The sequence below is a fragment of the Bacillus rossius genome, chromosome 1 (assembly GCF_032445375.1).
Source record: "Bacillus rossius redtenbacheri isolate Brsri chromosome 1, Brsri_v3, whole genome shotgun sequence".
NCBI lineage: Eukaryota > Metazoa > Arthropoda > Insecta > Phasmatodea > Bacillidae > Bacillus > Bacillus rossius.
The window spans coordinates 308,166,927-308,183,205 of record NC_086330.1 but is presented as its reverse complement, the minus strand read 5'-3'; the positions used below and the strand labels follow the sequence as shown (position 1 = coordinate 308,183,205).

Here is a 16,279-nt window from a genome sequence, read left to right as displayed (position 1 = left end):
CAAAAAACATACAAAATTCCAACAGGTACTACTACAACTCTACAAAATTATCTGAAACAGCACCCTGTACAATTAAAACAACTAAAAAGTCATGAAAAATCTGTCACAGAGAAAAAAAAAAAGAAAATCAGTTGTCCCTGAAATGTGCTTTCCAGAAGCATTTGCCTAAACATAGCTAGTTTACTGTTGTTTGGTGTTTGCATTTAATAAATTCTTTGATTTGGCCTAGTATTCGATATTCGATTCGAATTCGGGAATATTTATAAAAATTTGCTTCGAATTCGCTTCGAAACGAAAATATCTATATTCGCCCACCCCTAGTGAGGACATGTGCGTGGGCGTGTATGTGTGTGCTCATAATGCCTGGAACTGAAAAGAAAAGTGTTAAGTAGGCAACTCAAAAAGATGTTGGAAACTTTAAGAACTTGTAGATAATTTAAAATGTGTATTTTATTTTTAATGAATAGGTATTTGTTAGTTAATAGTTAGTTAATATATTTATTATGGCTACTTAATTTAGGTAGATAGTTTGAAGTGTGTGCATTTAAATTTATTTTACATGTATGGTTTGAAAGGTTTGAGTTACACGTGTTTTTAGGCACTGGACTTGTACTGAAAGGAGGGGAAAAGGAGTGGACTGACGTACGAAGGCAGTCAGCTGTTGGAGGGAGAGCGTGTTGCCCACAGCGAGCGGACTCGGACGTCTCCCGGGGCTATGCATGTTAATTTTTTCGCAATGCGGGATGTGACGATTGTAAAATGATGGTGTGCAAAGAATTTGCCTTACGACTGAGCTACAGGGTTTGGCAGATGGCAAGGTGTGATTTTTGGAAGTATTTTACACTAATTTGGTGTGTTTGCAATTACTACTGGCAAACCCCGTGCAAATTTTTAGCACGCATGAACAAGGTAGCCTAATGGATGTTGGCAAGTAAGCGTGGCCCCACCCTTTGCATGTAGTCCTCAGCTGAAGAGTTTAACTGTTATTTAGATGTCATGAAGTTTATCGCCAGAGCAAATTTTGTTTGTTGGTGAATTTAAAATCTAAACTGTAAGAGGAAATTATCAGGACTTTGGGGGCCGCGAAATGAAGAGCCCGAATGTCTGTTATTATCAATTTATAAGTAATTTCAATTAGGCCTTAACTTACGGATGAGAAAAGTTGTGTGATCGCAGTGAGACACGTAATTTGCCAGCATGGATAAAACCGCTACACATGTTAAAGAACTTTAACTAATTACGTAAAACTTAAAGCTGAGGCATAGGGAAAAGAATATTGCTGTAACAAATTAATATTAATATTTTAATGTAGCCATTGTTATGTTTTTTTAATTCTTTTAGATTTTTAATAGTTATTATTTAATGAAGCGTGCAGATGAATATGATTTTGAATTTTTAGCTATGGTGTTAATTTCTTTGGATGTAACCAACTTGCTGCCTTGTAACTGTTGGTATGTAAGATAAATTTTTACCATTAGTATTTATATGTAAGTTGAAGGAAACATATTTAAGAATATTACTGCTAATTCATATCTCTCCTATAATTTGTGCTGCTAATATTTGGTTTAAATGCTATTTACTTTTATCTACACCCCTTTTGTGGTGAGAGTGGGTCTGGAAACATACGCTGGTTTTAGTGTTTGTGTGAATTTTGATTCATGATAGAGCTGCGCAGTTTAGATGCTGCTTCCAATGGGGTGTGGAAATTGTGGTCACTGACTAGTAGATTGAGTAGTGACTAACAAATTTTGAATTTTAAATAGTAAGAATGAGAATCCAGCTTATTTATTCTTTAACATAACAAATACATAAGGAAATGGTATATAAATTTAGTACTGGCATCTGGGAAATAGAAGAATAATAACCAAAGTGAAATGTTGGTTAGGTTAAATAAGCTACAATGATAATACGTAAAATCTTAGTTAAAATATTTATTTACTCGGAAAAAATATGTTTTTATGAAGTTAAAAATACCTCACCATTTACCTCAGTTATTATTTCTGTTATTTTCCAAAAGCACTACTACAAACATTGAGCCAGGAAATTCTCACAACCGCAAAATACCATGAAATCTGAATGATTATGAGAGAGTTATGATGATGGAATCCGTGCACACATTTTTACACGGCCTTCATAACTCAGCTGTCATACCCGTGATGCATCATCACCATGATGGGGGTGATTGAAAGAACCATGCTTGCCCTGTTGTTCAAATAAATCTTTATTTCTTAAGTTTGTAGATAAATGTTTTGAACGAAACTAACCACCAGCCAGCCAAAGTTGTGCGTTGCTGTACAGACAGATGTAAATCATTATTTGTTTGCTGAAAGTTATAACATAATTTTAACTATTTGCACTAAAAAATAAGTACGTAAGCTGATGAGCGGTTGTTATGTCTGTTTACATCACTGAATATGGTGGAAAATAAAAACCCTCAACATGAATACCCTAAAAAAACCCGGTAAAGAATTATTTCCTGCAAGAATTGGGATGGGATGTGCAAAAAATTTAGTGGCATATACAGTCCTTACTAATTCAGCATAATCAAGAAATTTCCTGAAATATACTTACAAAAATTAAGGCCAATCACAACACATGAAGCCTAGGTATTATGCTGTTATTGCTGCAAAAGCAAGCAATATAGTTGTTGTACGCTCAAACATTTAGGTTTGCCTTGTGGTTAATAATAACTAGTATGAATTTATTTAGGACTAAACAAATACTGGAATTTCCTGCATTCAATTGCACAACTAAATTTCACTTATTCTGCACTATTTAACTATATTTCAGCATCACAAAACACTTTTAACATGTTATTTCGTCAAAATGAAACCTCCCCTGGGATGGGAGATGCTGATTGTGTCAAAGGACCAAAATGAACCTTTTAGACGTTACAAAATACCAGCATGTAACGGACCGCGGCACTCCAAATATTCAAATGAACATTTGAAATCTAAACTGATGCATTCCACACACTGCAACTGTCGACCGCCCAGGTCTACTAGTGTTCCGGAGTAAGCAGCTGTGGTCACCATCCCAAAATACACCCAGCTTGATTTTTTCTGCAGTGACTTGTGACCACCAGTCTTGCCTGCTGTGCGGGGGGAGGAAGGCAGCACCTCTTCTTCCTTCCTTCCTGCTTACTCAGCATGTGTCTATTGCCGTTACTTGTTACTCCTGGACAAACATTCTGTATCTGTCTCTGTTATCTACAGTCTTAGGCCCGACCTTGGCCCGACTTATCGCCTTATGAGACTCTTCGCACAGCTTGCCTGCTTCTTCCTCTACCTGCCCTCAAGAAACCTGTGACCTTCAGCTCAGAGAGCCTGCCAGACACTGAATTCAACATCTGTTTGCGAACGTTTCTTTTTTACTGTCTCTTCCATGTTTGCGAGTGCAATGTCTTGAAAGGTTTACTGCTATGGCCGCTATGGGTCATCTGGTTTCACAAGTATATGCGGCAATGAGCAGCCGGCATGACTGGGAGAATACTATCGCAGCAGTGCCACAACCCGTAATACTTCATTCCTTTACTCTGTTGCTACAATAGGGGCAGCTGTCACAGAGTAGGTTAAGGGGGCCGATTTTGTTATTTGTATTCACTGTGCACAATAAATGACCTTGAACTGTAAATAGTCTCAACTCATCCTTTACTGATCGATGATCTTACGCATACTTTGGAGAGAAACCCCTACCTTATTAAGATCCCTAAATGAGACACAACCATGCCTTATAAAACTCAGCCCTGTCTTTTGCCACTTGGACGTACTTCCTGAAACTTATCTGCCTTGTGAAGAAGTGGTGTTTGAAACCCCGAGAATAACTTCTCATTGTCCTCTTCCTGAAGAAAACAGCTTGCAAGCAGAGGGGTATGTATTAAGGAAGGCACCAAAACTCAAAAACAGTAATTGATCCATTACCGTCCTCCCACAAAAAACGATAGAAAGATCACAGATATTAGGTTATGGCAAGGAAGTGAAGCACGACAGGGAGGTAGTGGCATAGTAAGGGGTAGCAGTACAGTAAGGAGATGATATTGTAAGGGAGTGATGGCACAATAAAGGGGTAGCAGCATGGTAAGGGAGTGGGAACACAGTAAGGTGGGAACACAGTAAGAGGTAAAAACATGGTCTGGGAGTGGCAGCATGGTAATGGAAGTAGGAATGGTAAGAGGGTAGTAGCATGGTAAGGGGGTAGTAGCATGGTAAGGGGGTAGTAGCATGGAAAGGGGGTTGCTGAAGGAAAAGGGATGGCAGCATGGCAAAGGGGTAGCAGCATGGCAAAGGGGTAGCAGAAGAGAAGACGAAATAGCAAGGGGGTGGCCGCACAATAAGAGGTAGTGGTATGGAAAGAAACTGTTAGTATGGAAAAGTGGTGGCAGCATGGCAAGGGGGTGGTCTCAAAATAAGAGGGTGGTGGCATGGTAAGCAGGTAGGCATGGCAAGGGGGTGGTGACTGCATGGAAACGTGGTGGCAGCATGGCAAGGAAGTTACAACACATAAAGGTGTGGTGGCGCAGCACTACCATTGCTGTCGGCCAGCAAGTCCATGAAGGCACGCTGCAGGGCATCAAGGTGAGCGGTGACGGGCGCACGGCTGCCACAGTGGCGCAGTAGGGCCAGCAGCCACACGCACGCTGCTTGCCGCGAGGACGGACGAGGCTCTGGCACGAGTGCTAGAATCCGCTCCAGCAGCCAGTCGAGGTCGTTGTCCAGGCTGTCCAGAGGCGGCCGTGCAGGCACCCAATCATCCTCCGTGACACGCCACGCATCACGGCAGCGTGGGGATGAGCCTCCCTGCACGCACGCCACTAGGGCTTCGCCAGCCGTCAGGTGTACCTCCACGTCGCGCACCTGCACACATGACAACAAGCACACCTTCGCTTGCTTCATTACTAGAGGCTGGAAAAATTAGAATACACCTCCTTCTCAAAATCAGCATCTCTTATTGTGAAATAAGTGTTTTTAATACAACTACATAAAACTTAATATTTACATTCTAAATATTGTAAAATTAAAAATTCATATAAAAAAATTCTTACAAATAAAAATTTATTTCAGTTATGTACAAAAAAACCTATTTGTTCCTGCCTTTAAGATAACTACAAAAAAAAAAATTCAAATGCTTATTTTACTTTAAAAAATTGGCAGTGCAATACGCTAGCAAACTTAAAGTTTGGAGGTTTGATTCATAGTAATTCACAAATCGAGTGGATTGATTGAACTGACCTTATATTTTGAAATTATTTAAATGCATGTTACTTTTCTGCATCACAGAGACATGGCAATATCCCGAAGCATCACATAAACTAGTGTGTAGAATGATAAGCAGACCACAAGGGACAAGTATAACATTTGAGGGAACCTCAAGCACTTGTAGCACTGTTGTGGTCCACTTCACATTCCTGCTAAAGCAAAATGAAAAAGAATGCAGCTTGTTTTGTTTTCATCTTATTAGCCTTGCGTACACCTTTAGTTTGTAAGATGAAGAAATCTGCGGCTAAGATGGTGGATATCTTGTGTTATTGTATTAAGCAGGCCTGTGCGAATATGTATTTAAATTTTCGAATATCAAAACGAATAGTTCATTGTTCATATTTGATTTGATTTCGATGACTAACACTTTGTGAAAACAAATATTCAGTTATTTACGAATTCGGCTGTGCGGGATCTCGAAAGTCAACTGACAATTTTCTTGGCGCTGGGGGAAAAAATTTCCACAGGATTCACGTAATGTTTTAGGGTTATTTAGGTAAGGTTTTTTGCTATATCTGGCCACGTAAATTTTGAAAAGACTAATATAGTAAAGCAGGATTTAACACAGTAATTCGGAGTCATTACTAACACATTATCCGCTAAAGTATTTTACGGAGGAGAGTGTCGGGCAAGTCCTTAAAAATAGATCAGAACTGACAGCGTACTGAAAAGAATAATAACATGTCCCTAAAAATCAAAACACTGTGTGGGTGTTAAAGTTGACAGTTTTCGGATCAAAAGGTAGAAACAAAGCATGACAGCTCTGGCATTAGTTTTGTTCAGAATGAGACAGCGAAGAGAAAAAAAAAACTTGTATAGATCTAGTGGAAAACATCTGGTTGCAAACTCACAGCAAAGACTCCTAAAACCTAACAACCTACGACATCATTTTTCTGGTGGATCAGACACAGTGAATGATGACCAGTGTGGGCGTGGGCGTGGGTGTGGGTGTGGGTGTGGGTGTGGGTGTGGGTGTGGGTGTGGGTGTGGGTGTGGGTATGGGTGTGGGTATGGCTGTGTGTGTTTTTTTTCTCTCTCTCTCTCTAGAGCTGTTTTATTTTTAGATTACCCCTCTTGCCGAGCGCCACAGCCCTGGTGGCAGACAGCTACGTCACTTACCGGTGTCGGCCAGGTAGCTGTACGACACATGGCAGACGTAGCTTAAATGACGCAGTTCATGATGCTTTACACTCACTGCTGAAATATTTTAACTAAACAATTTATATTTACTTGTGACATATTCATTAAAAACCAATTTGTTATCTACAAATGTCATTAAAAATAAATAACGATATTTGTTTACTTAGAATTTTTGCAATTAATAACCAATTCATAAAGATAGGGCACTATAATTTTGCAAATAACATATAATTTTATGTATTTTTCTAGACTTGCAAATTTCTATTTTATAATTGAATTCAAAATAGGGTAAATGCTTGTTAAAAGATCAACATAATTATTATAGAATTGTGTGATAACGATCCTTGTAAGAAACAATGATTTATTAAGACTTGTTGCAATAGAATTATGAAAAAAGACATCATTGTTACCCTACTAAATCATACAAGAAATTGAGTAAATTGGCTCACAAGATTGTTGAGGTATCGGTCGATAAGTGGAATATTGGCCAATTAATAGAATATTGGACAATTAGTGGGGTACCAGCAGATTAGTGGGGAATCGACTGATTAGTCGTGTGATGGCCATTGATGTGATAATGGCCGATTACAGCGGTATCAGTCGATTATTGCGATACTGGCCGATTAACATATAATCATCCAGTCAGTCAGATGAAAATTCTTGTTTAGTTATTGACAAATAAAATTTTACCCCTATATAATTAAAAAAAAATATATATCCCAATTTTAATATTTTTCTATAGGGAATAAATTTTAAAGAAAGTGAACTTTGAATCCTTTGACTCCATTTGAATAGATGGAATTGGCCAATTCCAGAATCAGAGTCGAACCAACAGTAATTGATGTAATTACAGACTATGTTGTTTACAAAATGCATGTTCACAAATAACGACACTTAAATCACTAACATGACTTGCCACTAGCACATTCTGATAGCAGTGAGAAACTTGCTATGAAATCATCTGGCCTCTATCACCAGTGCTGCTGCTTAGTGAATGCATGATGTAATACGTATACACATTGGCAGAATGCCAAAAAACAACGAAAATATTTCTATGTACAACGAGCTAGTGTACACATTTAATTGTGCTGATGTAAAAAGGCAATGAAAAAAGTGAAAAGCTACTACGGACCGAGTAAGCTATTGCGTTTTGATTTGTCATGCTATTAAAATTTATTGTATGTACACTAGAGTCCCGTTATAACGAGGTGTCACGGTTCCGGGTTTGATCCTCGCTATAACCGTGTCCTCGCTATAACCGAATTGGACAAATTTTGGCCCCCAAAAATTAAAATTAACCGAAAATAGCATAAAAATTGCGTTTAAACCTGTATAATTGGAAAATAACAGGTTATATTAACGAAATCTTAATTTCTGTGAGCAGATGTGTGAATTCTCTTTGAAACGATACCCCATAAGTACGGATGCGATCACCGATTGCGTCAAAATAACCAGAATACCCTACCAGGCCATGTAAGTATAGCATCTCAGACCGCGGCCGACGCAGCATTGTCCTGCTATCTATTGTCGACGCGGGCAGTCTGCTGGCGGCCATGTTGGTTCGGGATGTTGCTAACAGGTGGTGCTAGTGTAGCGCGACTATTTAATTCCTTACAAAAAAGCAGGAGTGCGGCTGCAGCAACGCACGTACGCCTCAAACGAAATAGTCGCTGGAAAACTATACTTTTTTCATTTAAAGAAACCTGTCAACTTATTTAGAAAATAAATTTGGGATTAAACTCAAACCATCACCACCCCTTTCCCGGACAGATACCCCAACAACTGACCGAAACAAAAGTTACAAGAAAACTGCCCTAGCGATTCGGAAATAAATACGGTAGTGCCTACTAGAGGTGTAAAAGTAACGAAAAAATGTGTACCCGTATGTATTCGTTACTATAACAATTAGTACTCGTTACTATCGTTACGTTACTCGTTACTTCTGATACCGCATAACATGCTATGTTATGTTGCAGCAACGAATCTAGTCGTATTGCGTACGCGTACAGTATGCCGTCGCGTAAATAATAATAAATAGAATATAAACAATTAACAATATTTGATAATTAATAGTTTTTGTTAACCAAGAAGCAATTAAATCTCATTAGAGCGGCTTTTTAAAATTATCTCTTTTAAGATAACAATCAAAAAACGTGAAAATACGCAATTATAAAAACAAAAACATATTTATAATTTGTAAAAAATACTTTCTTACGTTGTTTCTGTTCCAATCTCAAACTATGTCTACACACGGCAGACGGCACAGATAACTAACGGAAGTTTGATAAAAGAAATAAAGGATGGGATTCTATTTTTAAAGCCACGCACTTAGGTGGCGACTGCAAGGCTGAAGAATGTGACAGGCGTCAACAGCAAGATGTCTAGTGGCGAGCGAGAGGGGTGGAGATAAAAAAGACAAATAACAAAAGCGCGCTTCAAGTGATCACGCCGTAAATTCCTCAAAAATACCTCGTTATAGCCGTGTTCTCGCTATTACCGTGCTCGCTATAACGAGATTCTACTGTATTTAAATTTGCGTAAACCACTTACAACAAGGGTGCAGGCAAAAAAGAGCTACATTAAATCATGCTATAATTCAATGGTGTCGTTACCAAAACTGCGCAACTGAAACAGCGTTACTTCAAGGACGGGTGTACACAGTACAGCTTGTCACACACACACATCAGCCTCACGCACCTCGCTGGCCAGGCCCAAGAAGCCCTCGATGATGAGGCGGGCGTGAGGAAACTGCTCGCCCAGGCACAGGCAGCCGAGGGCTAGTGCCGCCTGCTCGCGCGCCTGCAACACACAGCCGGAACGTCCACGCTCGCAAGCCTCCGTTACCGGCCAGGTTTTATCCTGACCTCGGTCCACTTGGCCGTATTGTAACATAATATGTGTATTGAATTAACAGATGTATTTAAAACTAAAAATTTTATTCCAGATATTAATAAAATTGTTAGTAATATAGAGAAAATACAGTCAAAAAATTGTTTCATTAAAAAAAAAAAAATTGGTTGTCTGTAAAGTCGGTTTACGGACGATAGTTTAACGTGACGTCATAACAAAACAATGATGAAATGATTGATCCAGAAGAAAAGGAAATATCATATTCTGCCTGAGACTGAGCCGTAATAGGTTTTTGCAACCAAACCATTTAGGCATTAAAAATATTATTTTCTTTGAGGAAGAATTTTTTTTTTTAATTTTTCTATCTTTTGCATGATAAAATCTACCTCTGCATACTTTTATGAATAAATTGAGTCATTTTTATTGAATTATCACTATTTTGTTTGGATACAAAGGAGTGAAATGAAATGTGCAATTGAACACTTTTTCGTGCGTGCAGCCGGCGTTCATCGATTTATTAGACGTTGTCAAGTCAAAAAATTAAAACAAGACAATTTTTTTATAGTACCGTAATAGTTTTATAATAAATTAAATAAAACAAATACCAAAACTGATGCAGAAGTCAACTAAAATTTTACATTTTTATTGCCACAACATTTTGTAACAAACATGTGTTTTTCTGTCAATAGACGTACTTAATTTGTTAGTCTTTGCTAATATCTAGTCACCATCATTGTCATCACCCACCTAATTGTCCCAACAAATGCTGTGGTTACAGAATTGAATCACTTCATTTTACCACATGGTTATGCACTATGAACAATCAATCATTAACATATTAAAAAGAGTCACTCTTTCCACCAATAATTATTGTTAATCTATATTAGTACTGCACTAACATATTTTTTTTGTAGTTGCTGAATTCATGAGCTTTTCATTAAGGTATGACTAGTGATCAAACAATTTATTTGACATAATCAGTCTCGAAATCCCAGAGTAGTCTTTTTTAGCAAGCTCGTCAGTACAGGCATCACCAGTCCGTCCGCAGGTTGACGGGCAGCACGGGCTCGGCGGGCGAACCCTGACCACGGACGCACCTTGGTGGGGAGCTTGGCACTGGTCACGAGGGCCTGCAGGCGGCGCACGATGCTCAGCTTGTTGTCCGTACCATCCGTGTCGGGGAGAGGCAGTGCAGCGTGGCACGTCAGCATCTGCAGCGCAGTGCAAGCAGCTGCCACCAGGGCCGTGCTCTGGTGCTCTAGCAGCGCCACTGCAACACCAACCCACCGTGGCACTTAAACATCTGCAGCGTAGTGCAAGCAGCTGGCACTAACACCGTGCTCTGGTGTTCCAGCAGTGCCACTGCAAAAAATAGAAGGCCTAAAAAATACAACCATAATATCTTGTCTCTACTAATCGAGCCCACTTTATGATAATATAACACTGTATATATTTCAACCAAACATTTTGAAATGTACATATATGAAAGAATTTAAATAATATTAAAAACATATAAAAAAAATTTGTTGATATTCACACAAAAAAAAAAAACACCATCATACTGATAGAGTGGCCCAGCCATCAGCCACGGTACTAGTGAGCAGTGACTCACGTGTAGTGCGCACACATTGGCCGTAGAGTGGTGAGGCGGGCAGCCTGGCATTGTCATCGAGCGGGGCCGCACACAGCTTCCTCTCGAGGGCGTGTGCCACAGCCAGCACGGAGCCGTGCTGCACTTCCACGCTCTGCGACACACACCACTACCTGCAGCCTTCTCCAACACTTCTAGCAGTCACTTAAAGGCAACAAAGTTTTGAGATATGTGTATTTACTATCATTTAAATATGCAGTAATATACACACACACACACACACACACACACACACACACACACACACACACACACACACACACACACACATATATATATATATATTTCACTTTTGGTAACGCAGGCCTATTGTAAGCAGTTTTCTTCACTCTCAAATTTGTTGCTTTGAATTTTCAGTTTTAATACTCTTGTCTGATTGTTGGTCTTATATAAACTTGATTTAAAAGAAAATAATGATAATGCCTGCCTATAAAATGAGTGGAGATTATTGTCCAGTCATGTACTTGGAAATACTGTTCATGCGGTGGCAGTGGAAAGGTGTTGCAGTCGAACAGGTGAGCTGGACGAGTTTGCAGCACGCGCCATGGAACTTACATACGGGACTCAGGACAAGCAGGATGGCTGGCGTACGCAATGCCATGCAACGAAGACTGAAAAACCATCGTTGCTGGAGCAAAATACACTTTTCTTCACCAGATGGATCGACGACGATTGAACTGCTATGCTACAGGCCAAGTCACTATTTACTGCTGCGAAAATTAAGAGGGAATTATGTTGTGATTTTTACCCCATATCAAGCAGAGAACTGTTATGAATTTTAGGACTGAAAAAAATTTAGACTTCAGTTTGCACAATTTGCTTTTAGATTCAGCTTTTTTTAAATGTGTTTTTTTTTTAAAAGTGCATGTTATTGCCAAAAATTTAACGTAATAGTGCTTGTGTATGAGATTTTGCATTGCGCAACATGGATGGGCTTCATAAAATTAAATTGTACAGTAAAATAGACATTACGTATTAGGCTACCTGCCTACAAGACAAATTTGCTTGTTTTTCTGAAATGTTTTTTTATTGCCTTTAGCCTTTGAGAAAGCATAAGCAAAGTTTGTCAACTATAATTTTGAAAAACACAGAGTTCAGAAGACAGAGTTCCAGTCCTGTCTGTCTTGTGCTGCTTGTTAGTTTCAGTTTTGTTTTTGAGACCTCATAAACTGAAGAAGGATGGATAGTAGCATAAAGAGTGCATTGTGTATGTTTTTTTAAGAGTACATAGTACGTAGAAACAGACTGGCCGCCAGATAATTACTCATGACACCACTTCTACTCCGTGCACACAGAACTTGTCTCCATACCCGCGCGGGCCACCGTAGAAGGCTGATGCTGTGATGTGGAGCTCCCGCAACTAATGTTCTTCAGCTTCATATGATTTAACGCCCATAGCTTCATTATCAATGTAACTTTTTTCTTTTCTGAGTTTACAGAGCACTTCAGTGGGGGCATAATCTGCCAATCATTCATATTGTTACGATTTTCCTGCGGGTTCGTAAAGGATAGCCCAATTAAAGATTTTTTTATCACACACACAGTTTTATTTATTACCACTACTTGTCACTTACAAATATGTAATCTTCTAAATTTGCAAATAATTAATTACACTTCAAGAAATGTCAATTCCCCAGTCACTCGTTCCGCACACCTCGCTGGGCCGCACCTCTGGCGCAACTCTCGCCGCAGCGCCCCTCGTGGGTCTCCGCCGCGGGACTCCGTCGCCGCACTCCGCCGCCGCCGTCACACCCTTCACCGAGATCCCACTTGACGCCTCGCTCGGAACTTCCCTCGAGACTCCGCCGCGCCCGCGACTCTATCGCCCGGAAACTCCCCCGCGGGAAAACTCCCGACTCCACTGAACTCACTCACTCCCTGCCCTGGAACCTTCGTCCAAGGACTTCGCCACTCTGCCGCACCCGCGGCACTATCACCCGGAAACTCCGCCGCGGGAGAACTCCCGACTGAACACTCCGAACACAACTGCTCAGACTCACTGACTCCCTCTTCCTGACATCCTCGGACCTATATATAGGCCCCAGCGAAATTCCAGAACTCACTAGAGCCGCCGGGGCCTGTCGCGTCATCGCGAGCCGTCCCGACGGCAGAAATCTCTCGAAAACACGTGTCGGCGGCTCGCGCAACTCCCAGCTGTCCGGTGTCAGTTACGTGTCAAACGCAGGGTGCCGCGCGGGGAGTGGTGGGAAGGAGGGAGGAAAGCGACAATCCTTGTTATATTCCAGGCGCGCGAGGCACATATCATATTGCGGCAGTCGCCAGCCAGCTCTGCACCTGTACGTGTCCCGGCCAATGTCACGTTCGTAACAATATTGTTTTCACCTCACACCGTCTAGAACGCAGGCAGGCACTGTTCCGCGGGACCAGCAGTTTCCGGAGTGTTTGTTTTAGTAATTCTTGGTTAGAATGCAGACCAACAGCACCTCTATTTCGGACTGCACGCAAGTGCCAAGTAAAGTGGAAAATTAATGTGTCATTGTTGGAAGCGTGATGTAGCGGCTGTCATCATTGCCCACTTGCTAAAATAAAGTTTCATGCCTGCTAACAACAGAACTGAGAGTACTTTTTTACAGCTCAGTCATGTTCCCTTGTCATTTCAGGAACGTTCTGGGACTAAGAAGGGTGTTTCAGAAATGATATATATCTGCATGTCTGCTAGATGAAATAAATACAGTACTCTCTCAATAATACGGGCCCAGACTATCCAGGTTTTAGGTTATCAGTGTTCATATTCAGTTTATTTGTTAGTTTGTTATATTCTGAAGCTGTAAAAAAAATACGAAGGCATCGCTCTGGCACACTTATTTGCTTGGCCATTCTTTATTTCTAACCATCCTGTTGCTGTTGCTGTGGCAGAAAGCTGTTTGGTCTGACTCTTCAGTTGCCCATCCCCTCAGATGTCACACTTTAAACCAGAAGAGGATGTCCTGACTGCTGCTTCATGTCTCCAGTCACCGTCTTGTTTGTTTCACCTGCCGTTAAACCACTTTTCGCCTGCCATCAGCCCAGCAGGCACCCGGGGGGGGGGGGGGGGGGTGACGTGACTGGCTAGCATTTGACTGGGGGAAAGAACACAGAAAAAAAAAATACTACGCCAGAAACTCTGTGTACCCGGTTTTTGCAATCTTATCTTAAGCAGTGTTTAGTTAAATTTCCTTCATCTGCCATTGTAAATGATCGTGAAGAAGTGTATGTGAAGGCAATCCTCATGTGTCTATCACGACAGGTTTTCATAAAACCAACAATATAATTTTCTCATGGTATTTATTTTGCATGCTTTTAACTGCAATTTTTCAGGATGAATACTGCAGCCCCGGCTTCGCAAGATGCACACGTATTGCTGCATCCATCTTTAAATTATGGAAACTTTCCTGGGTTCAGTCTGTGAAAAACACGCCTCAGAAAATTGGTGCATTAAAGTGCTACTTATATATTCCTCTTGCCCGGCACAAGTTTCTCTGCATGCTAGTTCTATGAAAGGATAAGGAACAGAGAAGAAACAATAACTTTCTACAGAGGGGTAGAAAAATGTAAAAACCAAATGGGAGAGAGAGAGGGGGGGGGGGGGAGAAAGGAGTGGGTGATTGCCACCTCTCCAGTAGACAGAGAAAGACACCACATGGAGACACAGAATAGTATTTTTTATGTTCCAATAAGCTGAGAGACAGTACACAAATACTTCACTTCTACTCAGACATATACTGTAGACAAATACATAATGCAACCCAAATATGAGGGCGGCCCATACCATGAAACTGATTTTCCGGGTAATGACCACAGTCATTTAAGTAACATCTCAATCATTTCTGGGAATGGTACTTAATATATAGTTAATGAGACAAAACATTATATATTTTATGGACTAATTTAGCATTGAATTAATTTGCTACTATAGTTAAATACCAATTAAATGAAATAAGTAAATTAAAAGTCGGGATTGTAAAAATAAATTAAAATTCCTACACAACATTTACAGCCTATCGGGGACCAATCCCCGATAGCTTGCTAACAACTGCCGCACAAATTCACAAAAAAATAAGTAGAACAAATGCAGATCCTATTCTACTACGGGAACACAGATGTGTCCTGTGAGAGCATGATGGGTGAACCAAAGCTTAAACAGATTATAAACACAAACCTTAAGGGTAAATTTATTCCAATCATCACTTCCTAACATGCATCCTGTAAATAGAGATACAAATAGGCAATGGGTTACAATGATTAGTATTGCGGGTAACAAATCTAGTGTACAAAGATTAAGTGATAAATCTTAAGCAATTACTCTAGAATCCTCTTAAAGTACCCACAAAGAAAATAAAAACGAAAGTGAAATACAATAATACAAACATTAGCGATGCACATTTCTATGCCTTATATGCCATGCATTTTTTTACAGCAACAATTAACTTTTTTTGAAATTAAATGTTACTACTTACAGCACAAACATAAGACGTAAAAGAACATGCAGAAAACGCACGTGTTGTTTCAAAAAATATCCATCGCAATTTCAGGGTATCTACAAATACCTGGTGAACCAATTGAAGGACATTTTCAGGACAATTTAAAAATAATTTCCCTTTTATATGTTATAGGATAGTTTTTATATATGACAAGCAAAGTAAAACAATACAAAATTTATCTAGTATTTTCAGTAAAATACTTATTTATATGTTAGAAAGCTAAAACCTTTTTCATTTATAAATTTGACATGATTTAAGTGGTCTTTCTCCAAATCTTAATATTTAATGAGCGACTAAAAACTGAAGTGAGGTATCGCAAAAACAAAATGCTAGGTAGCAAAAAGCTGCTAGAAATGAAAGTTTTGTAACTTCCAGCACCGTTGCTGTTTGTTTTGGGACTTTTGGAACTTTCATGACCACTCCTCTAGACTGGTGAAGGACACTCACCTTAGTACTAAGTTCTTGAAGCAAGTTGCCGATGTTCTCTTCAAACTCGTTCTCGCCGAGACCGTGAGCAGCGATGATCCCATAGAGCGACGAGCACAGCGGCCGGATGCTCTCCTTTGTCGAGGAGAAGAAGCCCTGAGGAACACACGGCTACCTCACCACAGTCCCAACATGAAGACACATGGGCTTTGTTCAAGCAGGCTGTGCCTTTAGCAACTACTGGTGTACAGCGAAGAAAGCCCAGGTGTAGAAACTACAAAAGGCCGTGAATATAACCACCTGAACACATTATGTCTGATAAAAAATTTTTTGTTGCAATGTGAAAAAAAAAAAAAAGACTATTGTATATAACATCATTTATGTTTGTGTGAAAATGGTAGTTTGTGGTATAAAAATTAATACATATATATATATTTTTTTAAATGCTGTATGTATAAAACTAAAAATTTGGTTGA

The 16,279-nt window shown here is 39.9% G+C and overlaps 1 protein-coding gene across 2 annotated transcripts in view; it reads right to left on the bottom strand.

Annotated features, from left to right (window-relative positions):
* Positions 1-16,279, bottom strand: part of LOC134527879 (proteasome adapter and scaffold protein ECM29) — a 157,867-nt gene that overhangs the window by 74,670 nt on the left and 66,918 nt on the right. For both annotated transcript variants that reach the window (XM_063360870.1, XM_063360872.1), the window contains exons 14-18: positions 15,825-15,959; positions 10,858-10,990; positions 10,343-10,515; positions 9,093-9,194; positions 4,526-4,853 (exon numbers count right to left, since the gene is read on the bottom strand). In XM_063360870.1, coding sequence (XP_063216940.1) covers positions 4,526-4,853; positions 9,093-9,194; positions 10,343-10,515; positions 10,858-10,990; positions 15,825-15,959 — 871 coding nt within the window. The remainder of the gene's footprint in view (positions 1-4,525; positions 4,854-9,092; positions 9,195-10,342; positions 10,516-10,857; positions 10,991-15,824; positions 15,960-16,279) is intronic.